The sequence below is a fragment of the Protobothrops mucrosquamatus genome, unplaced genomic scaffold, assembly GCF_001527695.2.
Source record: "Protobothrops mucrosquamatus isolate PMUCROS unplaced genomic scaffold, P.Mucros_1.0 scaffold9, whole genome shotgun sequence".
Lineage (NCBI taxonomy): Eukaryota > Metazoa > Chordata > Lepidosauria > Squamata > Viperidae > Protobothrops > Protobothrops mucrosquamatus.
The window spans coordinates 249,594-266,384 of record NW_015386396.1 but is presented as its reverse complement, the minus strand read 5'-3'; the positions used below and the strand labels follow the sequence as shown (position 1 = coordinate 266,384).

Sequence of the window (16,791 nt, the reverse complement as noted above, 5' to 3'; positions counted from 1 at the left end):
AGCCAGCTACGGATCCATCTGGTGGTGATGCTGTCTAACCCATATTTTTCTATCTTATCGAGTAGTAGGTTGTGATCTACTTTATCAAATGCCTTACTGAAGTCCAAGTAAATTATATCCACAGCATTCCTCTGATCCACTAATTTTGTCACTTGGTCAAAGAATGTAATAAGGTTTGTCTGGCATGATCTGTTTTTGATAAAACACAAGACTGAGTTCTGCGTACAGAAGCTAACCATCATTAACTTCTAAACGCTCTGAGCAAACAAAAAAACAAGGGGGGGGTAGACAAAGGAAGAAAATAAAGCTAGCAGCAGAATAAAAGCAGCACTGAAAATAAGTAAGAGGGGTGCTGATACCTCTATACTTTTATTGTTTTTAATTCTCCTAGGTCATTAGAGGCACAGGGTTGGAGTCCTAGGGCCAGTCAGGGAAATCTGTTCCATAAAATTTTTGGTTCTCTGAGGACTTTCAGCCAAGACTGAAGGTCTCCATGAAGGTCTCCATGAATCTGCTGCATCTTTCTTTAGAGTACAGTATGCACAGTAACCACTAGTCAGCAAGCCCTTTATTTTAAGAGCCATGAGCTAGACTGCAGGGATTAGAGAGAACCTGGCTTGCAACCTTAGCTTTGCATGTCCAAATTGCCATGAACCCAGGCTGCATAAAATTTTGGGTACTGATAGTTCCCCTTCTCCCACGGCATTCTCGTTTTCCATTAAAATGCTATTGCTAATTAATTTTAAATAAAGACTTTTATTATTTTGGGACTATATTCTGCAGGAAGAATCTGTCTGTACTACAGAATATGTTGGATGCCTATCCTGAAGCCCTCCTATTAGGATTATAAATTCAAATCATTAAACCTAGCCATGCAAGAGATTTAAAATGTAAGTCTATTAATTAATTCAATTTCCAATTTATATTTTTCTAACATCTTAAACTAAAATAGCCATTCTAGTCTAGCAGAAACCCGATAGGCATGTATTACTGCTTGATAAGATAGAAAAATGTGGGTTAGACAGCATCACCACCAGATGGATTCATAATTGGCTGACCGGCCATACTCAGCATGTGGTTCTCAATGGAACTGCATCCACATGGAGGGAAGTGTGTAGTGGGGTGCCCCAGGGCTCTGTTCTGGGCCCAGTGCTCTTCAACATCTTCATCAACGATTTGGATGAGGGGATAGATGGGGAACTCATCAAATTTGCAGATGACACCAAGCTGGCAGGAATAGCCAATACTCCAGAAGATAGGCTTACAGAAGGATCTTGACAGACTTGAACATTGCGCACTTTCTAACAAAATGAAATTCAATGGTGAAAAAAGTAAGGTTCTACATTTAGGCAAGAAAAACCAAATGCACAGGTAGAGTTTAGGAGGTACCTTGCTCAATAGTAGTAACTGTGAGAGGGATCTCGGAGTCCTAGTGGACAATCACTTAAATATGAGCCAGCAGTGTGCTGTAGCTGCCAAAAAAGCCAACACAGTGCTAGGCTGCATTAATAGAGGGATAGAATCAAGATCACGTGAAGTGTTAATACCACTTTACAATGCCTTGATAAGGCCACACTTGGAATATGGCATCCAGTTTTGGTCACCACGATGTAAAAAAGATGTTGAGACTCTAGAAACAGTACAGAGAAGAGCAACAAAGATGATTACGGGACCGGAGGCTAAAACATACAAGGAACGGTTGCTGGAATTGGGTATGTCTAGTTTAATGAAGAGAAGGACGAGGGGGGGAATGATAGCAGTGTTCCAATGTCTCAGGGGCTGCCACAAAGAAGAGGGAGTCAAGCTATTCTCCAAAGCACCTGAAGGCAAGACAAGAAGCAATGGATGGAAACTAGCCAAAGAGAGAAGCAATCTAGAACTAAGGAGAAACTTCCTGACATTTAGAACAATTAATCAGTGGAACAATCTGCCTCCAGAAGCTGTGAATGCTCCAACACTGGAAGTCTTTAAGAAGAGATTGGACAGCCATTTGTCTGAAATGGTATAGGATTTCCTGCCTGGGCAGGGGGTTGGACTAGATGACCTCCAAGGTCCCTTCCAACAACAACAACTTATGTAATCTAGCAGCTCATAATATTCAATACTCAAATAGGGCTGTCATATGAAATTGTTACAACATCTCTTTCTGGTTGGGGATAGGTAATATTTTAGATTTAAATCAAGAATGAGGGATAGATCTTCCTTTTAAAATAGTGTTACAGAGATTGTATAAGTGTGGCATTTTTTCAGGTAGGGATGGTGGCATGTGGGCCTGGTGTATTCAAGCAGAGACTTGACAGCTATCCATCAGGGATGTTTGTTTCCTGCACTGGATCCGAGTCCCTAGCCACCACACCTGAGACATTTAACATACTTCATTATTTAATTTACCAGGCTGATTCATGCTATTAGCCCCATTGTATCCAGCAAGTTTTCGGAATATGTCCCCACCAAAATGACATCTCTGTGCCACCTGTATTGCCATGAGGGGCTTTATTACTTCACCTGTAAACCAGAGGAATGTATCTTCCTTTCCTGTGCTGTCAACTGCATCCTTGACCCGTCCCACCAAAGCATCCATTTCCTTCAAGTATGTTCCATAGGGATCTTGGCAAGATTGATTCCAAGGTGCCTCAGACAAGACCAAAGGCACGTGCATATGAGCCAGAGCAAGATACAGGAAGAAAGGGAGGCCTTTCTGGCTGGCAAATGAAATAAAATAAAGGTTTGCGACAGTTAATTATGTGGAGGAGCAACATCCTTGATCATAATTATTACACCTACCATTAGTAGTGGGTAAACTAGTCTCACACAGCAACTGACTAAAATTCCAACAGTTGTACAGGTAGTCCTTGACTTACAACCATTCATTTAGTGACCATTCAAAGTTACAAAGGCATTGAAAAAAAGTGACTTATGACCGGTTTCCACACTTAAGACTGCTGCAGCATCCTCATGGTCATGTGATCAAAATTTGGTATCTGGCCTATGTTTATGACAGTTGCAGCGTCCCATTTATAATCTTCCCAGCTGGCTTCCAACAAGCAAAGTCAATGGGGGAGGGGAAACCAGGTTTGTTTAACAACTGCATGATTTTAAAAATTCGGTGATTTGCATAATAATTGTGACAAAGAAAGGTCGCAAAATCTGGTGCAATTCACTTAACAACTGTCTTGCTTAGCAACAGAAATTTGAGGCTCAGTTGGAGTTGTACCTCTTTGTATTTTCTTTTCTTTGGCTTCTTAAGCAAATCTCCTTTCCTACCAAACTTTCATTTATCTCATTTACTAAACCTGTTTATATCAGCTTTCCTAGTGGACATTGATTTCTAAGAAGGTGACCAAGTGACTCTGAGCAACTTAAATTTTAAAAAATAACAATAATTACAATAATACAAATAAATATATTACAGATTTATAAAAAAATATAACTGTAAAAGGAAATTCTCACATTTTCCTCAGGAAGAAATTATTGTTAATTCATATTTAATTAGAAGGTACATTAAAGCAGATCTGTGCAAAAATTTGGGAATCAAAGCTACATTTTCCCTTTTATCTGATGAGGAACCCTGACTTGGAATTGAGCAGAGATAAAAACAAAATTGGATTAATGTTCATTTTAATTAAAAGTAAACACAGCTAATGCCTTTATTCTCTCTGTATTTAATAATGCTCCTTTTCCTCCCATACTTGATAATTTCCCAACTGACTGTTACAAAAATCTATCTTGGCTATACAAGTTGGATCAAAGGATGTCAATGACCATATCTGATCTAACAAATACTGCAAAACCAAAGGCTGGTATTACTGCTACTTTTTTCTGGGATGAGTGGAAAAACAGATTCTCTTTCATTTTCTGGGATTATTCTGTTTGCACTTTCTGTCCTATGGTGTCATCTCAGTTTTGAAAACCACTTTGCAACATAAGCCTCCACCCAGTTGAGCAATTGATTAAAAGAGAAAAGCTGACAGGAATAATTTTTCCATCTGGCACTGAAATTCGTCATTGCTTGAACTTTTGATTCCCTTGAAATAACACCCAGGAACAGTTTCTCTCAGCACCACTCCTGTTTGTCTCTTTTGGAGGGGCTGAAGCAAGAGTTGTACAATGTCACTTTTCTTCTCCAATCTTCTTAACTAAAAAGATTGACCCATACTTTGATCCAGGGAGGTTTCACTCATACCTGCATTTCTTTTTATTTTTCATTAGAATTTTAAATACAATAAAAGTATAAAGAATCAAAGGAAAGTATAAAAAAAGAAAAGAAAAACATAGACTTATGACTTGCTCCTCTCTCTCTCTCTCTCTCTCTCTCTCTCTCTCTCTCTCTCTCTCTCTCTCTCGTAGTTACCATTCTATTCCTTCCATTCCCTACCTCCCTTTTTATTCTTGAACCATATCTTGAATTACCTTGAGGTAAGATGGGCAGCCTATAAATTTTATAAATAATTACCAGCATTTCTATAATCCCACATCACATATAACTTCTGGAATTCACCTCACTGATTTCTCTTCTGTTATCACCAGAGTTGAACTCTAGGAAAAAGTTTGGAAGACTTCCTAATGATGGCCTTTCTACATATATAATTAAAGTAAGCACATTTTTAAAAACCAGAAAAAAACAGTCACAGGCTCTTGCTATTTTTTATCCCCTTTCATCTAGAGGACGGTACTATGTCCTTTCTACACAAAACATATAGATCAGCAAGTTTTTCTGGCAGTGGGCATCAAAGCAGTTTTGCGCAATGTTGCAGATGTAAAAAAAAAATGGTTATAAATTTAGAATAAAAATGGCTGAAATTGCATGAGAGCTCATAGAAAAGATATCTTATGGGCTTTAGTAATTCTCTGGACTGTCTTAAACTTTTCATTTTTTATAAATACATATACACACACACACACATACATACATGTTTTAAAATAGAGGTCAATGGACATTATCTAGCGGTTGCATCATCATAATGGTGCCTGAAAGCCAGGGTAGACGGAAGAAGCAGAAATTTACAAGAAATTTTATTCTTTCCAGCAAGATGATTAGCATAGAGTAGTACTATTACTCCAACTTGCAGAAATCCCCCAAGGCCTCAAAATGTTGTAACTTTGCGGTCAAAGATTGAATAAGAAGGTTGCATCATTGACTTTTGAATGTTCCTCTATATTTATCCTTTCTGGGTTTTGCTAATAGGAGAAATAGTTGAACAATGTGATCCATTCTTAATGCTTCCATCATCTTACTTATAAAATTTTGGGTCACTGAAATGTATTAGAAAAATTGTTTATCTTGTAAAGGTTTATATTTAATTGCCAGGTCAGGAAATATTAATTAACCTGCACTGAAATGTTAACATTATCAATTGCTCCCCAGTCAGCATCATTCTGTAAGGCAGACAGGGAATGTTCTATTTTTGGTTAAGACATTGGGTGGGAAAGAGAAAGGAAAGAAGAAAGAGAAAAAGAATTAGACAGGATTTTCTTGACCTTCTTGGAATTTCCTTAACCTCAAGCCCCTTTAAGAGCTACAAAAGTATAAATCCTTCTTTCCTTCCTTTTCTCCTTGGAGACAGAAGAAATCTTAGCATGGTTAAATTTGGGAAAGGATATGAAGCGTGGGAAGCACAAGTGGGCTAGGAACAAAGCTGAGAAATGTTTTGAGGGAATAATTATGGAATAAAATGTTATTTCAAGCAGGGTTCATACTATTCTTTAAATATCTGCACCAATTCAAAATGTCAGCTTCATTAAGAATGCTGTGGTTCTTGGGATTCAGATGAGTTTAGAGCAGGGGTGTCAAACTGCCGGCCCGTGGGCCGGATGCGTCATGGCAAAACCACGCCCACCTCATTGCCGGCAATGGAAAAAAAGTCACGATACGTCGCGACACGTCACGTGACATAGCGAGTTTGACACCCCTGGTTTAGAGCATTCACATCTATAACTCTTTCATCAGAAACAACATAGATTCAAGGGGCGTATTACTCAATCTGTTTGAGTACAGATCATAGTCACTGCCTGCTGCAATGTAAGAGCGGTGGCTGTTACTTTATTTATTTATTTGTTTGTTTATTTGAAACGTTTATAGTACATAACTACTGATCTTTCAACCAACTCTGGGGAGCTCCAATCAAAAATTAACCTGACACTAGTTTTCCACTGACACTAGCAATTTAGAGTTATTCATCAGAATACATGAGCTGACAAAGGATTAAGAGAAATAAACTATTTTATTACAAGGCTTGCTTGTCTTGGAAGTATAGGTAGTCCTCAACGTATGACCACAATTGAGCCCAAAATTTCTGCTGCTAAGTGAGACAGTTTAAAGTGAATTTTGCCCCATTTTTACAATCTTTCTTGCCATAGTTGTTAAATGAATCACTGCAGTTCTTAAATTAGTAACACGATTTTTAAGTGAATCTGATTTCCCCATTGACATTGCTTGTCAGAAGGTCACAAAAGGTGATCACATGACCCCAGGATATTGCAACTGTCATAAATATGACCCAACTGCCAAGCATCTGAATTTTGATCATGTGACCATGGGGAAGCTGCAATGCTCATAAGTGTGAAAAATGGCCATAAGTCACTTTTTTAGTACTAACTGAACGGTGACTAAATGAACTGTTGTAAGTTGAGGACTATCTGTCCTACTGAGTTATAGGATGGTACGCCAATTTACAGTGTGATCTTAAATGTCACAGTTATTATTTTATTTTTTCCTCTTCAGTCAGTGTGCAGTGGCATCTGTGAAAGAGGGGGCGAGGGTCAAAAAAGGCAAGATGGCAGGAAGCTCCTTTTATACAGAGAGCAAGGCCAATACAATTGCAATGCCAATTCCACCATCTTCTCTGTTTTTATTCCTCCCACAGACAATGCTACCAGTGTGACTTTCTGGCTGAAGAATTACTTTTCTTGAAACTTAGCAATGTCTGGGTTACTAATCCTGAATTAAATCTAAGCACACAGTTAAATAAGCAAAATTCTTGATTTTTGTCCAGGTGTGATTTTGTGAGCTACTTTTCCCACACAGTGTCAAACTCTCCTTTGCTCACATACTCTCTGAATCCTTCATGCGTACTAAAACTCAGAGCTGCTAGATTTTTTGCTCACTTCTTGTGCAATTCCATTAATTGATTAGTCAATAAACTCAGGATAACAAAGAATGGAAAAACCTTTCTAGGAAACAGTCTAATTCTGGAAAAGGCGGAAGGAAAGAGAAGAAAAGGATGGCCAATAGCAAGGTGGATGGACTCCACAGTCACAGTGCTGATGGCACCCTTAGAAGACCAAATTATGGACAGATCATCGTGGAGGAAATCTATGTGGTTGCTCAGAGTTGAAAATGACTTGATGGCATATGATCAATCAAAACAAAGAATATATCAACAAGATGTACAAATCCAGATCTAAACTCCCTCACTTCAGATTATGTTTCTCTCTCAGGAAATAACTTCTCCCTGGACTTACTTCCACATGGAACGGTTTACTTCTCCCTGCTATTATTTAGCAAATGACATCATTTTCTATCCTGCACTAATTTATTATAGTATTTCTTCGAATACTATAATAAATCACTTGCATTAAAATTACAACTGTTACATCAACTTTCATATATTTCCCAGGAAAGAAGAGGATCTGGCAAGAATGGAAGAGAAAGAAATCCTCCCTGACTCATCAGCAAAGAATGTTGAGGAATCCTCAATGTTAGATTTATTATAGTGCATAAATGTTTGTAGAAAAAAAGGTTCCTCATCTCCCTGCAGTATTGTGCAGAAACAAGACTGAATGTGTGTGTGTGTGTGTGTGTGTATACAAAGAGATATGATCCATGCACAATACAGTTTAATTTCTTAACAAATCCTGTATCAAGTATTTTATAACAAAATCTATCTTTGTGAATCCTTTGATCAAGAATGTCTACTCCAAAACCAGTGCAATAGTATCTCCTGTTTTCCATTTTTTTTAGATACTGGAGTTTCTGATATCAAATTTATCCATGTCTTCTTTGTAGGCGGACTAACCAATCTTTCCAATTAAAAGTAGAGCGAGGAATCGTGCGCTAATATTTACTGCACTGGAAGCTCAACAGTGCAAGAATGTCACTGTTACGCTCACAACTGCTATGTCAAAGACTACCAATGAGAAATAATCCTTGCATTCTATCTTTCCTCTTGTATTGCTATCTATTTCATCATTCTCCCTGAAAAAATAACTATGCATATATGGACATGGAACAGAAAGATTTGGGTGATACAATTTTCTTAATTCTGGTCCTATGATAATAAATGACTGGGATGGCTACTTTCCACTTCTAAAGAAAGCAGTGTAATATCTAAGGAGAGCAGCTTAGGAAGGAAGGAATTTTAGATCTTCATGGAGTGCCCTCAAGAAAAGCACTTCTGCCTGGAGCTGTGCAAATCCTTTAAAAGAGCTCCTTTACAACATGCAGGAATGCATACAAAGCATCTCTCTTAGAACCACTGAAGAAGCTGTACCTTGTTTTCCAGCCTGCATGACTGCCACATTAACTGAGCTCAGTTGCTTCCACATACTGTCTCACTAAGAAAAACATAAACCAAAGTGACTATGCATTGACATGCATGCAGAAACAGACAGGAGCAGCTTATGAAGCAGTTGTGCAAGCCTGTACAAAGGTCTGCTCACAGGTAATCTTTGCTTAATTGGGATCAGCAACTCTGTTGCTAAGTGGGAAATCGTGTGACTGTGATTGTGCTTGACAAGACAAGATTGCACAATTTCACACCTTCGGCTTTTGTTTGTTTTCCCTGTCCTTTGAAATGCTCAAGAGTCTACTTATTGTCTTATACACATTGAACAGAATGCAATTGCTCCAGCAGTCCAGGACTGGGAGCTGTGGACAGGAGCAAACAGCTTATTCTCTTGAGATCCCTTCCTTCTCAATCTCTCTGCTCTGTGAAGGAAGGTGAGGGGGAAAAAGCAAATGATTTCTGTAAGCAACCTCTCTTTGCCTGGCACTTTCTTTTGCCTGACAATCACACTGCTTTCAAAGTGTAGAAGAGCTTACTCTCTTGCAATTCCTTCCTCTCCAATTTCTGCTTTGCAAGATACAAAAAAAGGGGAAAAAAACTCAGGTCAGACATAGGATAATGCATGTTGATTGTAATGGTGATACAAGGATGCTGAGAAAGTCATAAATGGTTGTAATGGGCCATAAGCCTATTTTCTCAGCACTGTCCTAACTTCAAACAGTTGCTGAATGATTGACTGGTAAGTGAGGACTATCTGCACTGTTTTTTCTGATAAGTACTTCATATGGACTCCAAGTGTTGAAAAAACCCTCTTGTTTATCAGAGAAAGCCACAGTAATCCAGTACAATTATTTATTAAGTTTGTAAGCCACCCAACTCCCAATGACTCTGGGCAATTCTCAAATAAAAACATTAAAAAAAAGTTTAAGAAATAAAAATAAGAATTAAAAGATGACAAGATGACAAAAACTGGACTGGAATCACACCACACAATACAAGGGGACTTCGCTCATACGAGAAAAGTTTCCAGGATCCTGGATAGATCAAAGGTCCCCAACCTTTTGGGCACCAGGGACCGGTTACGTGGAGAGAGGTTTTTCCGCGGACCAGAGGGGACATGGTTTTGTGTGCTGCCTGGATTCCGCAGATGGGGCTTTGCTTGTTTGTGCGACCCGGTTGCTGGCATGCCATGGCCTGGTACTGGTCCAAGGACCAGGGGTTGGGGACCCGTGATAGATGACATGAAAGGACCTCAAGGCATGCCAATCTTACCAGTTCAAATAGGCTGGGCAAATACTAGGGGAGATGGGCAGTCCCTCTAGTAACCAAGCACTATGCCCTATTTTCTTCCTTAAAACAATGTCAGCATTTAATAAAGGGGAGAGTGTATTGTTCAAAGAAGACTATTTGAAATTTCTCTATGATTTCAGCATTCCCATATAGTAGAGGAGAAAGGTGTGTTGCCAGGAAGGACCAAGTAAAACAAAAGATGATATTATGGAGACTAATTTATTTTTACCTAGCCAGATGACATGTGTTATTTTCTTCTTCACAGCCAGATTTATTTCCTCAGAGAAGTCTTGTTTTTCCCCAAGGCCTTCCAAAAGGAAAACGAGGGAATGACGCCTGTATGCGTGAGTGTGTTTGCGTAATTTAGATATGATATTCTCATGGACATTAAAAATAAACAAATACAAATTGTTTCAACATTTCCAAGATGACACAGAACAATCTTCATTAAGCATATCTTTACAACAATCTACTAATCTTTTAAAATTGTATTGCCGTAATATAGAAAAAGAAAAAATAACAAAATACAAAACATAGTTTCCCTTCTGGTGTATTTGTTTTCCTGTGTATATGAATGTGTGTACACATATACAACATATGCACATACATATACCAAAACAGACAGCAAATGAAGAAAAAAAAGAAAATTCCAATGAAACTAAATATAAATGTATACATTACAATAATTGCATAAAAGTGATTCTGTTTTTATGGAATAAATTAAAGCTTTCCACACTTATCATAACCCTGTGGTAAGTGTGGAAAGCTTTAATTCGTTCCTTAAAAACAGAATCACTTTTATGCATTATTGTAATATACGTATATATTTGGTTTCATTGGGATTTTCATTTTTTTTTCTTGGTTGCTTTCTGTTGGGTATTATGTGTATAAGTCAAGAATGGTAATTTCTTGTCAACATCATACTAAATCTTCCAAAAATCACTGCATAGATTACAAATAAAAAAAAATCTGTAACATTAAACATTTTCAATTAGAGTCTTTTTATACCTCATAATTTGAATTTCCTTCCTTTTTGGAACGTACGTAGTTTAGTAACTTTTAGTATTTCCTTCCACCACCCATCCGCCCTCAATTTTATGAACTTGGCAGCCATATTTGCAGCAAAATGTGAATAATTTGCTTTGCTAACAATACCTGTTAAATGCAGACTATTAAAAAAATGAAAAAGCAATTTATGAGTGTCAATATTTTTTGTTAATTATTTGTGTTATTACTTCCTGTCTTGATAGATTTATGTTGACCCAAAACTAGAGAAGATGTACAGAAGATACTATAATTAGAATATTGTTATTATTAGCAACATCACTACTGTGATTTTGCTGTGGCACTTGAAAAACATAAGGAAACAATAAATTGTCTGCTGCCTCTCCAAATAGTTTCTTCCTTCAGTGCAATCTACTGAAGGAAATCAACTAATCTGAGTGGGGAAAAAAGAAAGTCCCTTATAAATATTAGGTTCAGACACAAACAACCTTATTAAAATTCAGTTTCAAGACTGCTGAGGAAACAATAACATTTAATGCATATAATTTTAGTGTTAGTCTTTAGAACTTCCTAAGAATATTGGAACGAAAGAGCAATAAATTTGCCCCAGCTGATTACTATATAAAAAAAGAAAACAATGATTCTCCTAAATAGGAAGAAGATGTTATAATAGGATTTGTTTTACTCTATTTAGGTAGGAATTTGGTTGCTACTTGTAATTGCAACTAAGAAAGATATTGGTTATGAAGGCACGCAATGAAATATGAAGTTGGAGGAATTATCAATTACTCCAAGTTGGGAATCTTTACTCTTTTATCTGTGGCAACTGTCTTTTCTCCTCTACTACCAGAGCAATCCAAGTTAATAATAATGATAAAAGAAACCTCCCACATAAATCTCAAGAACTCACAATTTGCTCAAAGCTAAGAACAAAAAGGATCAAGAAAATGAAAATAAATATAAGTGTATAAAGCTGTTTTAAAATACCAACTTGTCCACCCAAATGAATTTTCTCCTGGATTAGTTTCAGCTGCTTGCATAAGGGATTAACCAGTATGATCCAGTCCTAATACCCAATTAAAGAGAATCCCTGAGATTCACTTAAGAAGGAAAGCTTGTTCATTAACCCCAGAACCAGCAAAGTGTGCTTGCCTTGATCTTCTATGAGTACAAATTGTGCTGAAATATAAAACTAAAATAATAATGGTAAAATCAGCCAGAAACTTTCAAAAGTTCATTGGCAGCTTTTCAGGTTTTTGAAGTTATTATGTGAAAATGTCTTGGATACAGTACATAATCCAATTCTAGCAGAGTCATGTTAACTGATTTTTTTTTTAATGTCCTGTGCACACGTTGGCATATAACCAAACAGGACTTCAGAATAAATATAGCATCTATATGCAACTCCTGACAGTAATTGTGAGGAAAAATATAGCTGCTTTAAAGTTGCAGACATACGCTAATTTACATTTCCATATACTCTGAAGCACAGTTTTGGAATCAGATCAAAGTTCTGTACCAAATAAAATGAAATAGTCTTCTGCACCAACTTTCTATTGCCACCTCTGGTAAGACTGAAACTTAAATTCTGCTTATTAACAAGGCAAGCTTAGTGCCTAACTGTGTCACTATGAATGATTTTTTTTTAGTATGTAGGAATGATCAATACCATTAATACAACCCCACTTATGTGTAACACAGGCCATATTCCTTTCTCTGGAACCAGAAGAGGCCTTATTCTATTCACGCTATTTTTGACAAAACAAAAAATCAGGATTACAGTGCCTTATAAAAGATTGCCTGACTCTGTTCTCAATTTAAATAGGAAAATCAAATCAAACAAAAACACTGAAGGAGGGGGGTTTCATTCTAAGAGTAGACTTTTAGGAATGAGCCCCTCTCTTTCTAACCCCTACCTGATAATATTATCTAACCTTCCAAGTGGAATCAGGGAAAATCCAGTCTCTAGATTGGATTTTGCCTTTCAACCCTTCAAATTTAGCTATAGCTTTAAAAAATTTAAATCAAGTTTTACTTTGATTTTGGAATAAATTAAACCTTTCATTCATTTGAACATATATAGTATTGTGGTTTTTTTCAAAGAGAAAATCTTAACAGTTATCTCAGTTCTCAAATTTATCAAAACTATAGCTTTATATTACTTCCACTTCAGTATTGTATGTTTCTGTCCCCCATAAAATTAAAATGCCGCTCCGTTTACATTGAAGTTTTTAGCTTCTTGGGAGCCTTTCCCAAGGAAATTCAGTTGTAAAATAGTAAAAAAAGGATCAATATTCTCATCCAGTTCCAAACATGTTGTTTACGAGTATTAATTGGTGCTTTTTTCTTCGGTTGTCAGCAGCTAATAGCCAGCCACAGGAATGTAGCCGGTCTTTCCCCTGCTAGTTTGGAGGGCTTTCCTTGTATTGAACGGAAAGACCGCCATCCCTCCGTGATCAACAAGGCATTCCTCCTCTTCATCGCCTCTTTGGGGTAATTTTAGGCCCTTTTTAGAGCCCCCAGCAGGGCAAAATTGGGCATGGAAGAGCCCTGCCTTCCTGCATCCCGTAACGCTGCGCCGCAAACCGGAAGTCTCCTGAGCTACAAGTATTTTCTATTATTTCACTAAAACTCAGTCTCCCGGTTTCTAGGCCACCACCATAACCATTACATTAAACTGGTCCTACAATTGCCTGCTCAGCTATAGGGGGGGGGGGGAAACCATTAAACATCTACTGTACTGTCCGTTTTATGTCAACATTCACCATGAACTGCTAATTCCATACCTAATTGTACATCTGGTCACTCTGATCAGTTTTATTTAAATCTCTTACTATTAGATTCAAATAACTCTATTTAAGCATGGCCAAATTCTGTCGCTTGATATGTAAGATGCAACCTGTCTGACAAACCTGTTCCCGTAACTAATCTATATCAATTTTATGTATCCAGGAGTTTTGTAGCCCGGACATTGACCACAATAAAGATTCTGTTCTTATGTGCATTGTAAAGATTGTAGCAGGAAAGATAGAACTGAGAATGAGCTCAGGATAATCCAGGTTGCTCAGAACAACAAAAAGACTTCTTCAAATATGTTTAAAGGGAAAAAAATTAGTACACCAATTCTTCATAAATATGGTAAATGTGCACTACAGAAGAAAAAAAACAAGCAAATTAATATTTTTTATTAATGATCTGAATGATTGGATGCATGGAATGTTATCAAGATGGAAGAGAAAATAGAATAATAATCAAAGGGATCTTGACAGGTTAAAAAAGTGAACTAGAAGCAGCAGGTGGAAATTTAGTTGAAATAAATAAACTTAATTAAGAAAAAGAAATCAAATAGTACACATGAATAAGATTTAGATTATTACTATCTAAATATGGATCAGTAATATAATGTAGTTGCAACTTTCCAAGTAAATCACATGTAATAGTTGCACAATAATTTGCAAAGTTCAGATCCATCTCACATACTGTACCTAATTCTGGGCATTGCACCTTAAAATAGGGCATGATTTCCAATCAATTATTTTTAGTACTGTAAAAGATGCTTTTGTCATCCTTATTTATCAATAGTCTCTAAATAAATAGACACATGATTTCTATCCCAGTCAGTTCATTTTGTTTTGGTTGAGCTGTAGCGATCTTTATCATTACTTTTTTGCAGCAATCATTTAAAAGATCTGAATTGTTTTTGCTCACTGGAAAATGCAGCTAGTAAGACTATGGGATCAGGAACCACAATAAAACTAGGGTTCTTCCACCGTTTCCCCCTTCTCGGTGTACTTGGAAGGTATTTATTTGGCACATTTTGATTATCATCACTTTCCCCGGCGCTCAAAGCTTTTTATAAATGTTTCCCTTCCCCTCAGCAGCTCTGGCTGCACCTTTTACCAAGTATCTAATACAGTAATTGATCCCTGAGCTGCTAAAAAAAATCCTTCTACTGTGCCAGTACTGTTATGTTTTCAAGAGAGGAAATGTTGATATATAAGATGGTAAGACTGATTGGTTGGCTGTTACAAGTTTTCAAGATCCTGCACAGAATCTCTAATGCTCTCAGATATTGCACAGAATAACTGGTAAGAGACAGGTAAAATGAAGCTTTTCTCAGGATGACATATCCACCTGCATCTGGCTTGTTATGTCATAAAAACTGGGCAGGGACCTCACTCTTAACTAAAGGTTCTGCGATCAGCTCTACAGAAGTTAACACTTCCAACTGAACAGATGTAACAGACTTATTTTTCGCTGGGAACTTTACCAGATTATCATAACATTCTTTGTCAAGTTTCCCCTCCCTCGAAATGACCTTAATAATTTAATAGTTCCCAAAGTCTCCAGGTGTGCTTCCAATGCAAGCTGCAGAGCACAGACCTATGGGAACCCCTTGTCCCTCTACTTCCGCCTCTTCTGCAACAACCCTGAACAGCCTCCACCTTCATCCAGACACCCAATGTCTCCTCTCTTGCCCTTGCTCAGCGACACCGCCCTATTCGATTGCCTCTTCGATTACTTAGCTGGGCCCAGCAAATTCCCTTTGACTGATGTGGCTCTTCCTGCTACTGCGTTTGCCGCATGCATCTGAACGCCGCACCCCTGCCCAGCACATGGATCCCAGACCAGCAGCCGTTGGACTGGGACTACTGGAACTGCCATTGCTAAGTAGAGTAGTGATCTGAAGGTTTGCCTAACAACTGCTTCATTTAGCAATGGAAATTCTGGTCCCAGTTTAGGATTGTTTAGCGAGGATTTTAGAATGGAAGGTAAAATGTTCAATCTTTTCCTTGGAGCTTCATGAGACAAAAGGACAGAGGTAATTTGTATAATGCCAACTCATTACTATTTTACCTAAGTAAGGTCAATGTTCATGGAGATTTTCTTACCTGGCATAGTGGATGAAATGAATAACTTTTTCTGTATACTTTGTAGCTAAGGCAGTTAAGTTTACAGGCTGTTGGACAATTGTAAGGTTTTCAAAAAGAGGAAGTGCAACTTCAGGATAGCAGTTTGTCTGATGGTTACTGGAAAAAAAAATAAGATCTTGAGTATGGAATGAGAGATTAATACAAGAATGGGCTCTAAAAATATTATTTATTTTGGTAGTTCCATAGCCTTTGCGCAACAAAATCAGCTAAAAAAGAGAGCCAAGGTTACATTTGCTCTCTGGGCTAGATTAAATTACTTGTCAGAGCAATGAGACAGCCTCTATCCAAACTGAAAAAAGGTAGGGTGGAACACAAGTGGCGAAGTTTCAAATTACCACAAACTGCTCTGAAAGGACCATTAGGCTTAACACAACCTGGGACTTGGAAGGTGCAGGACCACCTCCTCCAACTTAAATGAAGCCAACCTACCACCGGTAGATCTCGTTTACCAGCTGTCCTGTTCAGCAACTATTCAAAGTTACAATAGTGTTGAAAAATAATTTTACAATCAATGCCTTCACAGCATCCCTGTTACACATTTTTTTTCTTTTTTCCCTCTTTGGAGATTGGAGAAGAAGGGACTACAAGAGAGAACGCAAACCCACAATGGGGAATACGTCAGCTGTTTGCTGGGGTCATTGCATTCCTTTCAATTTGTATTTCCCATTTTATGCCTGTTACTCTCTTGTAGTCCCTTCCTTTCTAGTGAATGTAAATACAAATATTAATTCCCTTCTTCTAATTATCGCAACACCGTGTTGAGCATTTAGAGGGAAGGGGAGTGGGGGAAAGGAAAACACAGTCACATGAGCTTATAGATTGCCCAGAGTTACCCTGTGACAATAAATTTGATAAATAAGTAATTAAAAATGATCTCCCACTTAGGAACTGTTTTGCTTAACAATGGAGTTGCTACTCTCAATTGTGATTGCTAAATGAGGACTATCTCTAGATTGTTTAGGGCAGGAATCCCTAACCTCCGGGCTGCGGCCTGTTCGAAACCGGGTCGTGGGAGAAATCGGCAAGCGTGTGAGTGAAGCTCCACTTGTATGAGTGGA

General features: G+C 37.7%; 1 protein-coding gene across 1 annotated transcript in view; it reads right to left on the bottom strand.

Annotated features, from left to right (window-relative positions):
* The window catches only part of ARSG (arylsulfatase G), a 92,478-nt gene that overhangs the window by 44,778 nt on the left and 30,909 nt on the right, over positions 1-16,791 (bottom strand). The window contains exons 6-7 of the mRNA XM_015810375.1: positions 15,692-15,829; positions 2,506-2,702 (exon numbers count right to left, since the gene is read on the bottom strand). Coding sequence (XP_015665861.1) covers positions 2,506-2,702; positions 15,692-15,829 — 335 coding nt within the window. The remainder of the gene's footprint in view (positions 1-2,505; positions 2,703-15,691; positions 15,830-16,791) is intronic.